The sequence below is a fragment of the Agrilus planipennis genome, unplaced genomic scaffold (genome assembly GCF_000699045.2).
Source record: "Agrilus planipennis isolate EAB-ADULT unplaced genomic scaffold, Apla_2.0 scaffold181, whole genome shotgun sequence".
In the NCBI taxonomy this organism is placed as follows: Eukaryota; Metazoa; Arthropoda; class Insecta; order Coleoptera; family Buprestidae; genus Agrilus; species Agrilus planipennis.
In genome coordinates this window covers 330,980-345,250 of record NW_020438858.1, presented here as the reverse complement: position 1 = coordinate 345,250, position 14,271 = coordinate 330,980, and the positions used below count along the sequence as shown (strand labels likewise).

At 30.6% G+C, this 14,271-nt stretch overlaps 1 protein-coding gene across 2 annotated transcripts; it reads left to right on the top strand.

Annotated features, from left to right (window-relative positions):
- The first annotated feature begins 1,234 nt into the window (after nt 1-1,234).
- LOC108739280 (kinesin-like protein KIF21A) lies at nt 1,235-13,634 on the top strand. 2 transcript variants are annotated; one of them, XM_018473113.1, is made up of 9 exons: nt 1,235-2,628; nt 6,436-6,627; nt 7,751-8,012; nt 8,404-10,110; nt 10,162-10,393; nt 10,462-10,793; nt 10,863-11,017; nt 11,112-11,282; nt 11,341-13,634. In XM_018473113.1, the coding sequence occupies exons 1-9, from the start codon at nt 2,588-2,590 to the stop codon at nt 11,354-11,356; spliced, it is 3,108 nt and encodes a 1,035-aa protein (XP_018328615.1). In that variant the 5' UTR covers nt 1,235-2,587; the 3' UTR covers nt 11,357-13,634. The 2 variants fall into 2 exon arrangements, with proteins under 2 accessions (XP_018328615.1, XP_018328616.1); XM_018473114.1 differs by lacking the exon at nt 1,235-2,628 and adding an exon at nt 2,816-3,315.
- Nucleotides 13,635-14,271: the final 637 nt, after the last annotated feature.

The window sequence follows — 14,271 nt, the reverse complement described above, 5'->3', positions numbered from 1 at the left end:
AATACCAATAAATTACATAAGTGTTTTGTAATGTACGCTGCGTTACAAGAATTCTGAAAGGAATTACCTATTATGTTTTTATTTTATTATAATAGAATAAAAGGCTGTTGTACTTATATTTTACTTACGTTTAGGTACCTAACATAAATTAAAAAACTGAAGTAAGAAACAATAAAAACATACAGTCAAATAAATGTAGTTATGTGAGACAGTTTTACAAAAGAAATGAAGATTAAAATGAGAATAAAAATTCAAATCACTATCACTATTCCATACCAGTCTGGACTGAAAAAATTCAGGATTTACTAAAAGAGTAACTTTTCTAAAATTTAACTACGAAACTCTTAAAAGCTACGAAAAGTAAAGTAAAAGTTGTTGGAGAAAAGAAATCGCCCACTAGGTTCTCACGATTACTTTATTCTAGGAAATAAATAGAACGTGAATTGCACGGTCTCTTTAATTGAAAATAATCAACTACTTTTTCCCGATCCTTCGAATAAAAAAATTCAACAAGTACTTATGATATCTATCTTACACAAGAATAATATCAACTTAATGAGGCTTATTGTTAGTGGTCAAAAAATTTAATGAAAAGTTACATGACCACCAAAATATTAGAGAAGCGGGTACAGAACAAAAACAAAATAACAAAGAAATTAACAACAGGGATCGAGGCAATCAATATAATTTTTTTTTTAATTTCTCTAGTATTATAATTTTTTAAATATTCATATAAAACATATTATAGAGTATTGGCAGTTTCTTCTACTGTAATCTCTTAATTTTTCTTTTACCTGATTAGGTTTTTAGTAAACACATTTGGTTAGTTTTCAAAGCTATAAAACAGACCAGAACAACAACGATATGATGATGTTTTACACACTTTTGTCTGCAGAAAGAGTCAATAAACCTGGTTTGTAAGTAAAATAAACGGTACTTTTTAATAAAAGAAACAATAATAAGCAAGCTAATAAGATGGGCTACTTCTTCAGTAACTGAATATACCGTAGTGTTGACAGTCAGTTTTCATCTGTAACGATAGAACAGATTTATATCTATGTCAGGAAATAATTACGTTTCAAGGAAAAAAAATTGAATTCTAATTACTTTTTTATTGACAAAATAAGCACCCTATTATACACATATAAGTAAGAGTGTCGTACAATTAATCTATTTAATCTTGTTATAAACAAAAACTAACATACAAAAATTATAGCAATGCGTACCTATCAGAAACGTCCGGTAGCATACATGTAACAATTATTTGATTTAGTGGGTAAAGTATAAAAGTTAAATTAACAATTTCTAGGTAGGTCATTGTTTATTATTTAACAAAGGGTGAAGGAAATCATACTGGAAGGTGAAAATTAAAAAATTAATGTGAAAATACAAATTACGTTGTACAATTTCTAAAAGAAAAGAGATATCGTCACGGTCAGATCAAAATATCGGCCCGATTTATACTATCGGCCAAGTCAGTCAAATAACGGGTACGTTTTCGTTAGAGATAAATACCGCGGTTAATTGACTGAACCATGACTTAACTATAAAATGTGTGCTATAATATTTTATTTGACCGACCGTCACTCGATCGATTATATAAATCGAACTTGAAGTAAGTATTAAGGCTCGATTCATACTGTCGGTTAAGTCACGGTCAGATCAAAATATCAGTCCGATTTATACTATCGGTCAAGTCACAGTTAAGTCACGGCACGGGTATCGTTAGAGATAAATACCGTTGTTAATTTTCTAGACCATGACTTGACTATCAAATGTGTGCCGTAACTTGACCGATGTTATAAATCGGGCTTAACGTGAGCATTAAGGCCCGATTATCGTTAATGTCGGTTAAGTCATAGTCAGATCAAAATATCAGCCCGATTTATACTATCGGTCAAGTGACGGTTCGGTTATAGTTAAGTAACAAATTAACTTCCTACGTCCATAGGGGTGGGGGGCGTGAATGCCTTAACACCCTCCCAGTGGTTACGCCACTGTACGATATTTGCAATGTATCTGTTACTGACTGCTCAATGCTGCTCAGGTTGCTGATAACATTGAGACCTGACGCGAGTTCAGGTAGCAATACAATACCTGTAATAATAGTAATGCAAACAATGGTAATATTATTAAGAGGAGAAAAATTCTACTCCATCAACGCTTGCGCCCAATGACTGAACAACAATCGACAGTTGTTGTTCAGAAGAAGCGAAATGCAGATGGTCGTTACTGCTTCAAGTTCGGTCTCGGTTCCCCGTGTTCTTTTTATCTTAAATTCGTGGGACGTGTTTTAGGTTAAAGCAGGTATAATAGGTACATAATAATACCCTTTTGGACACTTTCACTCGGGTACGTCATTATGCAGTCATCTAATGCAGATAACAAAATAGAACACTGATACCGTAGAAACGATAAGATAAAAGCGCCGTACCATTCTGAATACAAAAAAAATGCCAACGCAATTTTTTGGTTCGTGTTATTTTTAATTATTTAAATAAAAACAATGAGTAAAGTACCGACTGAGTGCTTATATACAATTATAGATTAATGTGATTCGTGTTTTTAAAACTGTGATTTATGCGAGATGGAGCCGGAAGACAACATATCGGTTAGGGTGGCTGTAAGGTAAGGAAAATACAAATTTGCAAAATTTATCCACAGTCAGGTACTGCAAAAAAAGAATGGTTCAAATTATCTATTAGTTATAGTTACATCGAAACTAGGTCAAATTATAATCATTTAATTAAATTAATAAGCCGCATTACTTAATTTATTCTAAATATATCCTATTTCGAAATTATTTTGAATTATCTTAAATAAACATGTATATGTATTTCAAAATCAAACAAACTTTTACTACGTTGCTTCCTTAAGTAACAATTTTTTAATAGGTAATGACAATGAGGGAAAAATTTATATTTTTAGAAATTGATGTATATTTAATTTGTCTATGTCATATCGCCTGCGGCAGTGTCGTTTTAGGAAATGAATGAAAAATCTATCTTATTTAAACAAACCAGTTTTGAAATTATGTTCATACATATGTATGCATGAGTGTGTTTTTAAACATTAAAAGAGAAGCACTTTGTCTTGTTATTCCTTTTATAAAAATCGAGTATTTTGCTTGAACATAAAATTATTAAACTTTTTGTATTCCTTACATGGATGACATACCTATTGTAAGTACACATTATACAAACAACAAACATCCGAAATAGAACGAAGAAAATTAGCACCTTGACTTGTCAATGAGGGACAAATATTCAAATGGTTACAAAAAGCAAAAGCAACTTCACTTCGACGTTTTATTAGGTATACATTTTCTTTTTAGTTAAAAAAATATCTACTATATTTTGCCAGCTATATTTCCCAAAACAGGTTTTAAAATTCGTTGTGCCTAGGTGTCATCTTTTAAATACCAATAAATTACATAAGTGTTTTGTAATGTACGCTGCGTTACAAGAATTCTGAAAGGAATTACCTATTATGTTTTTATTTTATTATAATAGAATAAAAGGCTGTTGTACTTATATTTTACTTACGTTTAGGTACCTAACATAAATTAAAAAACTGAAGTAAGAAACAATAAAAACATACAGTCAAATAAATGTAGTTATGTGAGACAGTTTTACAAAAGAAATGAAGATTAAAATGAGAATAAAAATTCAAATCACTATCACTATTCCATACCAGTCTGGACTGAAAAAATTCAGGATTTACTAAAAGAGTAACTTTTCTAAAATTTAACTACGAAACTCTTAAAAGCTACGAAAAGTAAAGTAAAAGTTGTTGGAGAAAAGAAATCGCCCACTAGGTTCTCACGATTACTTTATTCTAGGAAATAAATAGAACGTGAATTGCACGGTCTCTTTAATTGAAAATAATCAACTACTTTTTCCCGATCCTTCGAATAAAAAAATTCAACAAGTACTTATGATATCTATCTTACACAAGAATAATATCAACTTAATGAGGCTTATTGTTAGTGGTCAAAAAATTTAATGAAAAGTTACATGACCACCAAAATATTAGAGAAGCGGGTACAGAACAAAAACAAAATAACAAAGAAATTAACAACAGGGATCGAGGCAATCAATATAATTTTTTTTTTAATTTCTCTAGTATTATAATTTTTTAAATATTCATATAAAACATATTATAGAGTATTGGCAGTTTCTTCTACTGTAATCTCTTAATTTTTCTTTTACCTGATTAGGTTTTTAGTAAACACATTTGGTTAGTTTTCAAAGCTATAAAACAGACCAGAACAACAACGATATGATGATGTTTTACACACTTTTGTCTGCAGAAAGAGTCAATAAACCTGGTTTGTAAGTAAAATAAACGGTACTTTTTAATAAAAGAAACAATAATAAGCAAGCTAATAAGATGGGCTACTTCTTCAGTAACTGAATATACCGTAGTGTTGACAGTCAGTTTTCATCTGTAACGATAGAACAGATTTATATCTATGTCAGGAAATAATTACGTTTCAAGGAAAAAAATTGAATTCTAATTACTTTTTTATTGACAAAATAAGCACCCTATTATACACATATAAGTAAGAGTGTCATTGTCCACTCTAAAATTTACTGCAATCAGAAAATCAATGAGCCATAAAAGGATTGTGTTTAAGACAAATTGAAGGAAATAAAGGGGAAGATTAATAATACGATTTTTTCTATCCAAAGAATAGATTCTAAGATGTAGATGAGACGTTTCAGTCATTAATATTTGTGACCCTTTTCAATCAACTTTGAAAAAATAAATTTAGTCTCTGTAATAGAAAATTATATTTTACTTAAAATTAAAACGGCGAAATAAACAAACATTCGTGATTGAAACGCATATGTATATTATTTGAAAGAAAAAATCGTATTATTCATCTTCCCCTTAATTTAACTTCCATTGTTAATTCAAAAATTTACAAATCAAGGAAACAAAGTTAACAAAAAACAATAAAAATTTGTTATTTTAAATGGAGAGTGAACTTCAGTTTGATATTTGTTATTTAAAATAGATAAACATATTTATTATTTAAAATAGGTATACGTAAATATATAAAACGAATATGCTTTTACAGAAATTCTAAACAATATCGAAATAGGTACTCATACACTATGTTATTACCCTCTAATAAGATATATAATTTTTACGGTCAATTTTTAATTTTTCGTAGCTATTAAAAAAAAAACATTACAACTATCAACTTTTAACTGTTGTTACAGTCATTGTTTATTTGTCATACTTCTGAGACCATCTGCAGAGCAAATATTTGAAACATGCCTTGTTCATCTTTTTGGTTTTTGCATGTTTATGACCGAGTTATATTTAGTGGCATTATTTTCTACAACATGAATATTGGGGTTACGAATAATTTCTTACTTTAACTTTCGGCTATTACATTTTCTTGTTCATTTCATTTTGGATTAATTTTTTAAAATTATTAAATGAGATGTATTTTTAATCATGACATAATAGATACACTCTGTACAATTTTTTTGACACCGAAATTCATTCTGTAAATCCAATAGCTTTTTTGAATTAATTTGAAACATAAAAAATGGCATTAATATCTATTACATCACCGCTTGAATTGTAAGTAAAGAGACAGCAGTAAAAGGAAAAACCTTTAAACACAACTAGTTTGAGTGTGTGTTAATGATAATTTATACAAAAAATTTACACATTAACGATAAGTGTAGATTTTAGACTTTTAGTTTGCTTAATTAATATCTAATGCTTTTTTTGTAATGAAACAATTGTAGATAAATAGACAATACCTACTTATTAGGTGCATGAGTATTTCTAAACTTAAACCCATATATGATTATTTTGTGGGTATTCAAACACTGTAATAAGTATGGGCCTATAATATAAAACGTTTCTTTTGTTTTTAAGTCGGCTGTACATAAGCCAACTTTGAAACTAATTGTTTCCGCTATAACGTGGTCCTTAATTTAGCTTTCGTTTCAGAATCTAATAATATAAGACAAAATTAGCTCCAAAGGCACTAATGATCCTTGAAGCTCTTTTTTTTTCATGTACCTATGTAGGTACTACATGTCAAACGCCAGTAGACATTTCATTATTGACAGATATTTCGTAGGGTAATTATAAAAAACAAGAGGAATAATTAAAAAGAAATGAAACATATTTATAAAAAAATCCTGTTGCTATCCCTGTTAGTTCTTTTTGTCTACATTTTCGAGATAAGTATTAATATAACCAATTTTTTTTAAGTGATTACTATTTATATTTTTAAATACATCAATTACATATATAGGGCAAAAAATTGAATTTGTTGATACGAAAATATCTAAAAATAAATGTGTGTTTTTCTATGAATGACTGTTAGGCGTATTTTGTAATGTAAATTTTAAAAAATTAATTTTGTGTTTCTTAAATTAAATTAAATTTGCTTTATTCCAGAATTAGACCCCAAATACCTAGGGAAATTATTGAAATGTGCAATGTTTGCACCAGTGTTACCCCTGGAGAACCCCAAATATTTCTGGGATCTGATAGAGCATTTACATATGATTATGTTTTTGACATGGAAGATTCTCAAGAAACAGTTTACAACACCTGCGTTGCATCTCTAGTGGAATCTGCTTTGGAGGGGTAAAAATTTAAAAAATTAGTATTTTATTGATATGGGTTGGTAAAATTATAAACGAATGTAAACACTTACAGTTAAAAACTGAAACAGTTTCTCAATTACCAATCTTTGTTTTATTTATGGTAATTGATTTCGATTTTTTGAATACGTATTCGTAATTTTGTATAAAGAAGCATCTATTTTAATTTTGTCACGTCTCTAAAAAATCTACCCCTAATCAGCTGTGTATTAATGTTAAATTTCACAATGGAGATATTTTGTTTTAAGAACAGAACATTCAAGTGTATATGTATGATTTATGACACGAGAAAGATTATTAAGAATAAATTATAATACATCCAGGATTTTTACGAAAATACTTTCTGTGAAGATCTTTAAAATTTAGTTTACGTAGCATAACAAAGGTCATGGTTAATGTGTCTTCAGTGACTGTTTGTTAAATTAGCAATTAGAGTTCAACAGAAAACAAAATGAGAAAATTTATCCAAATTATAGTTTCGATTTAAAAAGTAATGTTAATTACTGTCTTACCTATTAAAACTTTTATGTACACTGGTAGAAAAATCTTGTAAAAATTACCATGCTGTCTCAATCTGGGTGCCTCAACTGACAATGGAAAAATTTCTATGCTTTTTAGTAAAAATTATGAGGTTCTCTTACAAAAATTATTGAACTAATATTGAATTTTGTCAATGCATGTCTTGCGCCAATTTTGTAGTGACGAGCATGGTAATTTTCCTAAGAATTTTCTCTCCGTGTAAAATTTATTTTTGAAGTCAGTTTAAAAAGAACAATTTATTATTAGAAAAATAAGTAAAATTAAGAAGCAATATAAAGTCACGACATCACATTTGAAGTTTTAAGTAATATCGTGTAAAATTTTATTTGAAGAAGACTAAGAATGAAAACTTAAAAATCAATTATAAACATAAATAAGAACCTTTTTTGCGTAACTCATGTTTGCTGTTTGTCCTATTATTGTAGCAAACAAGCTATAAAAAGTGAGTTGTTGTAACCTCTGTTTTCCACCCACATGGACATTTACCAACCTCTTTTGCATACCCTCGTTCTGATGTAGCTTTTCATTAATTTATTCGTAATATTTGCTATTTGATTTTAAATTAGGTATAATGCAACAGTATTAGCATATGGACAAACAGGGTCAGGTAAAACGTATACCATGGGTACAGGTTTCGATATCGACTTAAATGCTAGTCAGGTGGGAATTATCCCGAGGGCAGTCGAACATCTCTTTCATGGGATTGATTCGAAAATTAAAACAGCCAGAGAAAATGGTATGGTTGCACCGGAGTTTCAAATTATGGTTCAGTTTATGGAATTATATAATGAAGAGGTCATTGACCTTTTTAATCCAATATTTAATAAGGTAATGAACAGGAATTAACATTAGCATACGATAAAAATAATTTGTTAATAAGATAATATATACAGTGTGGCTCATTAAGGACGGCGCTCACACGGCCATTATGTAAGTGATCGAGCTACCATGTCTCAATATCACTAAAATTCAATAATATACACATGTGCATCTGTAAATTCTGAATTTAAACTTCATATTCTTTTTTGAATAATTGTTGACTAGTTAACCATCTTAAATTCCAGTTTGAAAAAATTAAATGACGTAATTTTCCGGAAAATTTTCAAAAGCATCTAGACACTAATCATTGAGTTAAGAGGGCTTGAAACTTGAAAAGCCGAAATTAAATGCAACATTTGTAATTTCACTAATTACTGAGAGTCTTTTGTTTCTATTGTAGGAAAAACTGTATAAAATTCATGAAGATCCGTTCACGGGGATACAAGTTAAAGGGATAATGTTAAAGACTGTAATGTCTGCGGAAGCGACGTTACAGTGCCTCCGAATGGGGGCTCTATCTCGAACAACAGCTAGTACCCAAATGAACACACATTCTAGTCGTTCTCACGCAATTTTTACAGTCCATGTAAAACAGCAACGCTTAGTACCTTCTGATGATGGTAGTAATGAAGTAGAAACGTTGACATCGAAGTTCCATTTCGTAGATTTAGCTGGTTCCGAACGATTAAAAAGAACAGGAGCAACAGGAAACCGAGCCAAGGAAGGTATTTCCATTAACTGTGGCTTATTAGCTTTAGGAAATGTAATATCTGCTTTGGGTGACCCAAGCAGAAAAGCCCTCCACATACCTTACAGGGATTCCAAATTAACCCGATTACTCCAGGATAGCTTAGGAGGTAATAGTAAAACTGTTATGATTGCTTGTATAAGTCCTAGCGACAGGGACTTTATGGAAACTTTAAATACGTTAAAATATGCTAATAGGGCTAGAAATATTAAAAATAAAGTATTAATTAATCAGAGCAAAAGCTCCAGAACTATCGCACAACTAAGACAACAAATTGCCCAACTTCAATTGGAACTTATGGAATATAAGCAAGGTAAACGCATTATCGGACAAGATGGAAACGAAATAGTTAACGATATGTTCTACGAAAACAATATGCTACAAAATGAGCTAAACAATCTAAGAACTCGAGTAAAGGCTATGCAAGAAACTGTAGAAAATCTCTCCGCTAGAAATGCAGCATTATTAACTGAGAAGGCAGCGAAAAATTGGATAGGAACTGGAACTGACAGTCAAGTAGCTGACATGATTCAAGGCTACTTACAAGAAATTGAAGAACTGCAAGCAAAACTCATGGAGTCCAACAGCACTTGCGAATTGTTACGAAAACAACTTGCCAAATATCAATCCACAAGTATGTACAACAAATTGAGCATGGATATGTCACTTGGAGATATCTCATTAGTGCTCGAAGAAGCTAAAAAAGAACTTAAACTTCAGAAAGAGTCTTTGATAAAAAGCAAAAGTCACAGTATGTCGGAAGTGGATTCCGACAGCAGTACCGATGTAGATTTTGAAAGTGATAACGAATCGAAAGACATTGACGCCGATTTAAAACAAGAATTACTTAATATAACAACTGATATTGACATGAAGCAAAAACTTATTGACGAATTGGAACTCTCTCAGCGTCGCATGCAAACTATGAAACAACACTACGAGGAAAAGCTGTTACAACTTCAGTCTAGAATTAAAAGTACACAAGAAGAAAGAGATAAAATGCTACAGTCCTATTCAGTAAAATCTGATAATGACGACAACGTCAAAAAAGTGAAAGAAGAATACAGCAGAAAAATATCAGAAATGCAAAAAGAGCTTAAAAAATTGCAAGCAGCGCAGAAAGAACATGCGCGATTGTTGAGGAATCAAAATGAACAGAAAAACAAACTGCAATTGTTAAAAAACGAACTCACCGATATGAAAAGGGCTAAAGTTAAACTTATTAATAAAATGAAAGAAGAATCTCAGAGACATAAGGAGGCAGAAAGAAACCAAATAAGAGAAATTGCTCAGTTAAGAAAGGAGTCTAGAAAAAAGGCCAGTCTTCTTAGAGCTATGGAAGCAGAATGTAAAATAAAGGTAATGAATTTTAAAAGCATCCTCTTCAAATATTAACTTCTTTTTAATTAGGAACAAGTTTTGAAACGTAAGCAAGAGGAAGTATCCCTCTTAAGAAAGAATCAGATGCGAGGCCTTAGTGCTAAAGCAGCAGGTAGAATAAAAAATGAATTTTCGGAAAAAGCAGTAAAACGTAAATGGTCGCAAATTGAAAAAGCAATAAACAATATTGCAATGAACAGAAGTGGCTTAGTGCAACAAGAAGTTCGCATGGAACATTTCTTAGAAAAACGGGAAGCCCTGGGTAAGTTGCTTCACCTGGGGAAGTGATGTAGTATACTAAGTTTCATAAAATAATATTTAAATTTTCAGGTCGTGAGCTGGAGATTCTGCATCATCGCAGAAAGCAAGCACTTGCTAAAAGCCAGGACACAACACAGCTAGAAAGCCTTATAGAAGACGTGGAAGAAAATATAAAATACGTTCAGGAAACTATAGCAGAAGCGCAACAAAATGTAATGGAAATCGAAGAAACACAAGACGAAAGCGAAGAGAACAATATACAAAAAATTATAACATCTCTACAAGATGTAAACGAAGCTAAATATCTAATTCAGAAACTTTACGGTATGACTCTTAATCACAGTCACTTGGTAGCTCAAAGAGAGGCGAAACTGAAGGAAAACGAAGCAACTCTAGAAGAGGTGAGTTGCAAGTGACTATAAAGAACTTTGTTTGTGTAAGAGCATAATATCATATTATTTTCTCATTAGCTTAAACAAGAAAACGCTGTTAAGGGTCAACTGCTAGATCATATTCTTCACACTGAGTATCCAGTATTTAATAGAGAAATTGCCCCTCTCAGTACTTCCAGTAATACTAATGAAACAAGTTCAAACAATACTAGCAGATCTACGTCACCCATACCGTAAGTAAACAGTCAGTCTGATAAAAAAAGTGCATGTATGACACCCAAGTCTCACTATAAGAATTCGTTTAATAAATTTAATTTTTGTTATTAGTTTAGCTGTTCCAGAAAATAAGTCAAAAATCAGAAAGAGAACAGCAGACCCTTCGGAGCTACTTTTTGGATTGAAATCAGAAACAAATATTATGACCAAGTCAGAGAACGGTAACCATTTACAGCTAGAGCAGCCTTTAAAGCGGATACCGAGTTCTCCGGGGATTTTAAAGTGAGTATTCACAAATTAATATTTACATGATAAAAAGGAAAAAAGGATGTCATTTTAGGGACGAGCGATTATGAAAGTTCGTGACCTGCAACCCACGAGGGAAATACAAAAGCAATATCCCAGTTTACCTCCGGAGACATTCAAGCAAAGCAATGGATTTATTCAGAAACCCCTTTCCTCTTTTAACTTACACAAAGAGGTTGTCCTAATAATAATAATAGCCACACTGTTTCTTTTCATTTTCTGGTGGATTAAAGGTCTGGGCTTCTTGATAGTATATGACAATACCAGTTAAATTATACATCGACAGTTGTTTATAAATAACGGGAGGAATGTTTAAACAAAAAGTCAATCTCGTCAGTCATTAAATTAGGAGGGCATGGAAGGTGAGATCAGGAATAGACAAGTCTCGTATGTACATTCTAACATCTAACACGTTAAGGTGCTACTTGTTGCGAATTTTGCAGCTAATGTAAAACATAAAATTAATATCCAGTCTTGCTTATGTACCTTATAGTTCAGTGATAACGATTTTACAAAACATACTTAAATTCCTCAAATAAGAACGGTGTAAAATACATTAAGAAATTTTTTCTTTTAGCAGCAGTTAAAAACTATTAATTTAATTTCTAACCGACTACAGATTACATCAAGTTAATACGGAAAAATGCTCCTGCTATCACGCCCTCGCCGGGAATCGAGCTCAGGTCCTTGGTTTAACGCTCCAATGCTCTGAACACTAAGCTACTGCTGTCGCTCTCGTTGCCTATTGGTTAGAGTATTGATGCGTTAAACGAAGAACCCGGGTGAGGTCGTGACAACAATTTTTCCTCATTTACTGGAGGAGAAATTAAATTAATTTTACATTAATATTTAGAAATTATTGTAAAATGTGTATCTTGCAATTTGAAAATTTTCAAATGCCTATAAACATCTACTTGTATCTATACAACTTAGGTCTTTGATTATCAAAGCTTCATTTAGATAAAACTATTTGCGTAAGTTAAAAAATTATAAAACTTACAAACCGACACAAAATAATAGGTGGAATAGAAGATATGAAGTTACGTATTTTAAGTAGGTATACAGCTAAAAATGTGAATTATTGAGGCCTTTAAATTATTAACCCACATGTATTACGCATTAGCAAAATTTAAACTACTTGTTCACGACATAGCGACCGTGGATAGCAGCGTAGAGGCTAGTTTATTCAACTAATAAAATTACCTATTTTATATATGTAGGTTGCAAAATTTGTATCAACAAATATTATAACACATTTATGTATTAAGCCGATTTAAGTTTATAGCGTATATATAAAGCCAGTATTTTATACTACAGTAGTCAAACCTAAAAGGGTCGAGCGCAGAAATAGGTAGGTAGTGTGCCACCACATCTTTCTTTCTCTGAAGTTTTTGTGTTTATAAATAACGAAAGAAATGTATAGAGATAGAAAGGAAAGCAAATCAAGCCACGCTAGAGAGAGAAAGGATGTAGTGGCACACACAGCCTATCCTTATTTGTGTTAGATCATGCTGCTGTAGTTTCAGATGCTGCCTTCATGTATATACTCTAAAGTCTTAATAGTTTCCATTTTCATCCTTAGCATCTTTATATTTCATTTAAATAATTTTGTTCATTGAAGTGTTTTCATCTATTTATTTAATTTATTTTTGCTCTATTTTTAATTTATTGGATCAGTTTTTATTTGGTGAAAGTTCATTATGAATAGAAGGAACAAGTAAATGTTAATTAACATCTTACTGAATTTTATTTAAACTGCGACAATTGTAACATTTCCAATAATATTGTAAACTTGAAAAAGAAGTGTAGAAGAAGAAACAAATGTTGCAGTTTAATAAAATACACTTGACAGTTTTATCATTTATTTATCGCTTGTGTTTATTATAGTAATTCTGTATCAAATTTCTGAAGACTGTTATTCTATTTTGATCATTCCAATTATTCAAATTAAGAGAAAAAAAAACTTAATATGATACACAGTATGTGTTAGGTATCTGGTGGTTATTCAGTAAATAATAAGTGTATTTTTTAAAAAATGTACTTAATAGAAACTTGTGATTAGAAGAGACTGCATGATTAATCTTGTTAGAAGTTACATATTTTAATTTATTTAAAAGCAAACTGCAAAATTATTGACCAACTCAACGATAAATTTATGCATTTAATGATGTTACATTTTCAGTATACTATATTATTACGTTCATTATTCTTGCCAGACGAGGTAGTTTTAATTAACTTCTTGTGGTTTTCATTCTTAATTTAGTGATGGTTTCCTATTTAATTAAAAATAATCGCAAAAGTATATATCTAACTAAATAAAGTTACCTGAATTCTTGTCGCATCTGATGTTTTGAAAATTTTATTTATTTTCTGGCATAATTTTAGCGTATATAAACCGTCATTACCATTTGTTTAACGCTTAGTGTCCACAACTAATATTATATTAAAAAATAAATTGACCGTTGTAACCATAACTTGCCAAACTAACGTATCTTTCGTTGTCAACGCTTAATTTTACTGCTTTTGTTTTACTTTTTTGCTCTTTTACTGTGATATTTAGTCTTTACTTGTTTATTTCATCAGGTAACACTTTATAAACTACACATTATCTTCGGCAAATATAAATTAATGTAGTACCACCATACAGAAAATATATGTTTCTGGTTTAGTCAACTGGTAGTTTTAAGAGTGCTCTAGTTTAAGTGGTTTCTCGTTGTTTTAAAATACATAAGTAATAGTTATCTTCCGATAAAATAATAAATATTTTTTATACATACAAATTTAATACGTACAGTTATTAGTCATTGTTTTAAATAAAAATCTGAAAAACAAATAAGTAATTAATTGAAAGCGGGAAAATTTTAGAGATCAATAGCTATTAAGCTCTTTGCAATACGTTTATTGAGTATTCCTTATTTTTATTATAAAAATGATTATTAAACAGTATAATTATCGGCAAATATAA

Excerpts from the sequence above, each read along its gene's own strand:
- LOC108739280 (XM_018473113.1), top strand. The coding sequence starts at position 2,588 with ATGGAGCCGGAAGACAACATATCGGTTAGGGTGGCTGTAAG. Across the intron at positions 10,111-10,161 it reads AAGCAGAATGTAAAATAAAG|GAACAAGTTTTGAAACGTAA; the intron begins GTAATGAATTTT and ends CTTTTTAATTAG. Across the intron at positions 10,794-10,862 it reads ACGAAGCAACTCTAGAAGAG|CTTAAACAAGAAAACGCTGT; the intron begins GTGAGTTGCAAG and ends TTTTCTCATTAG.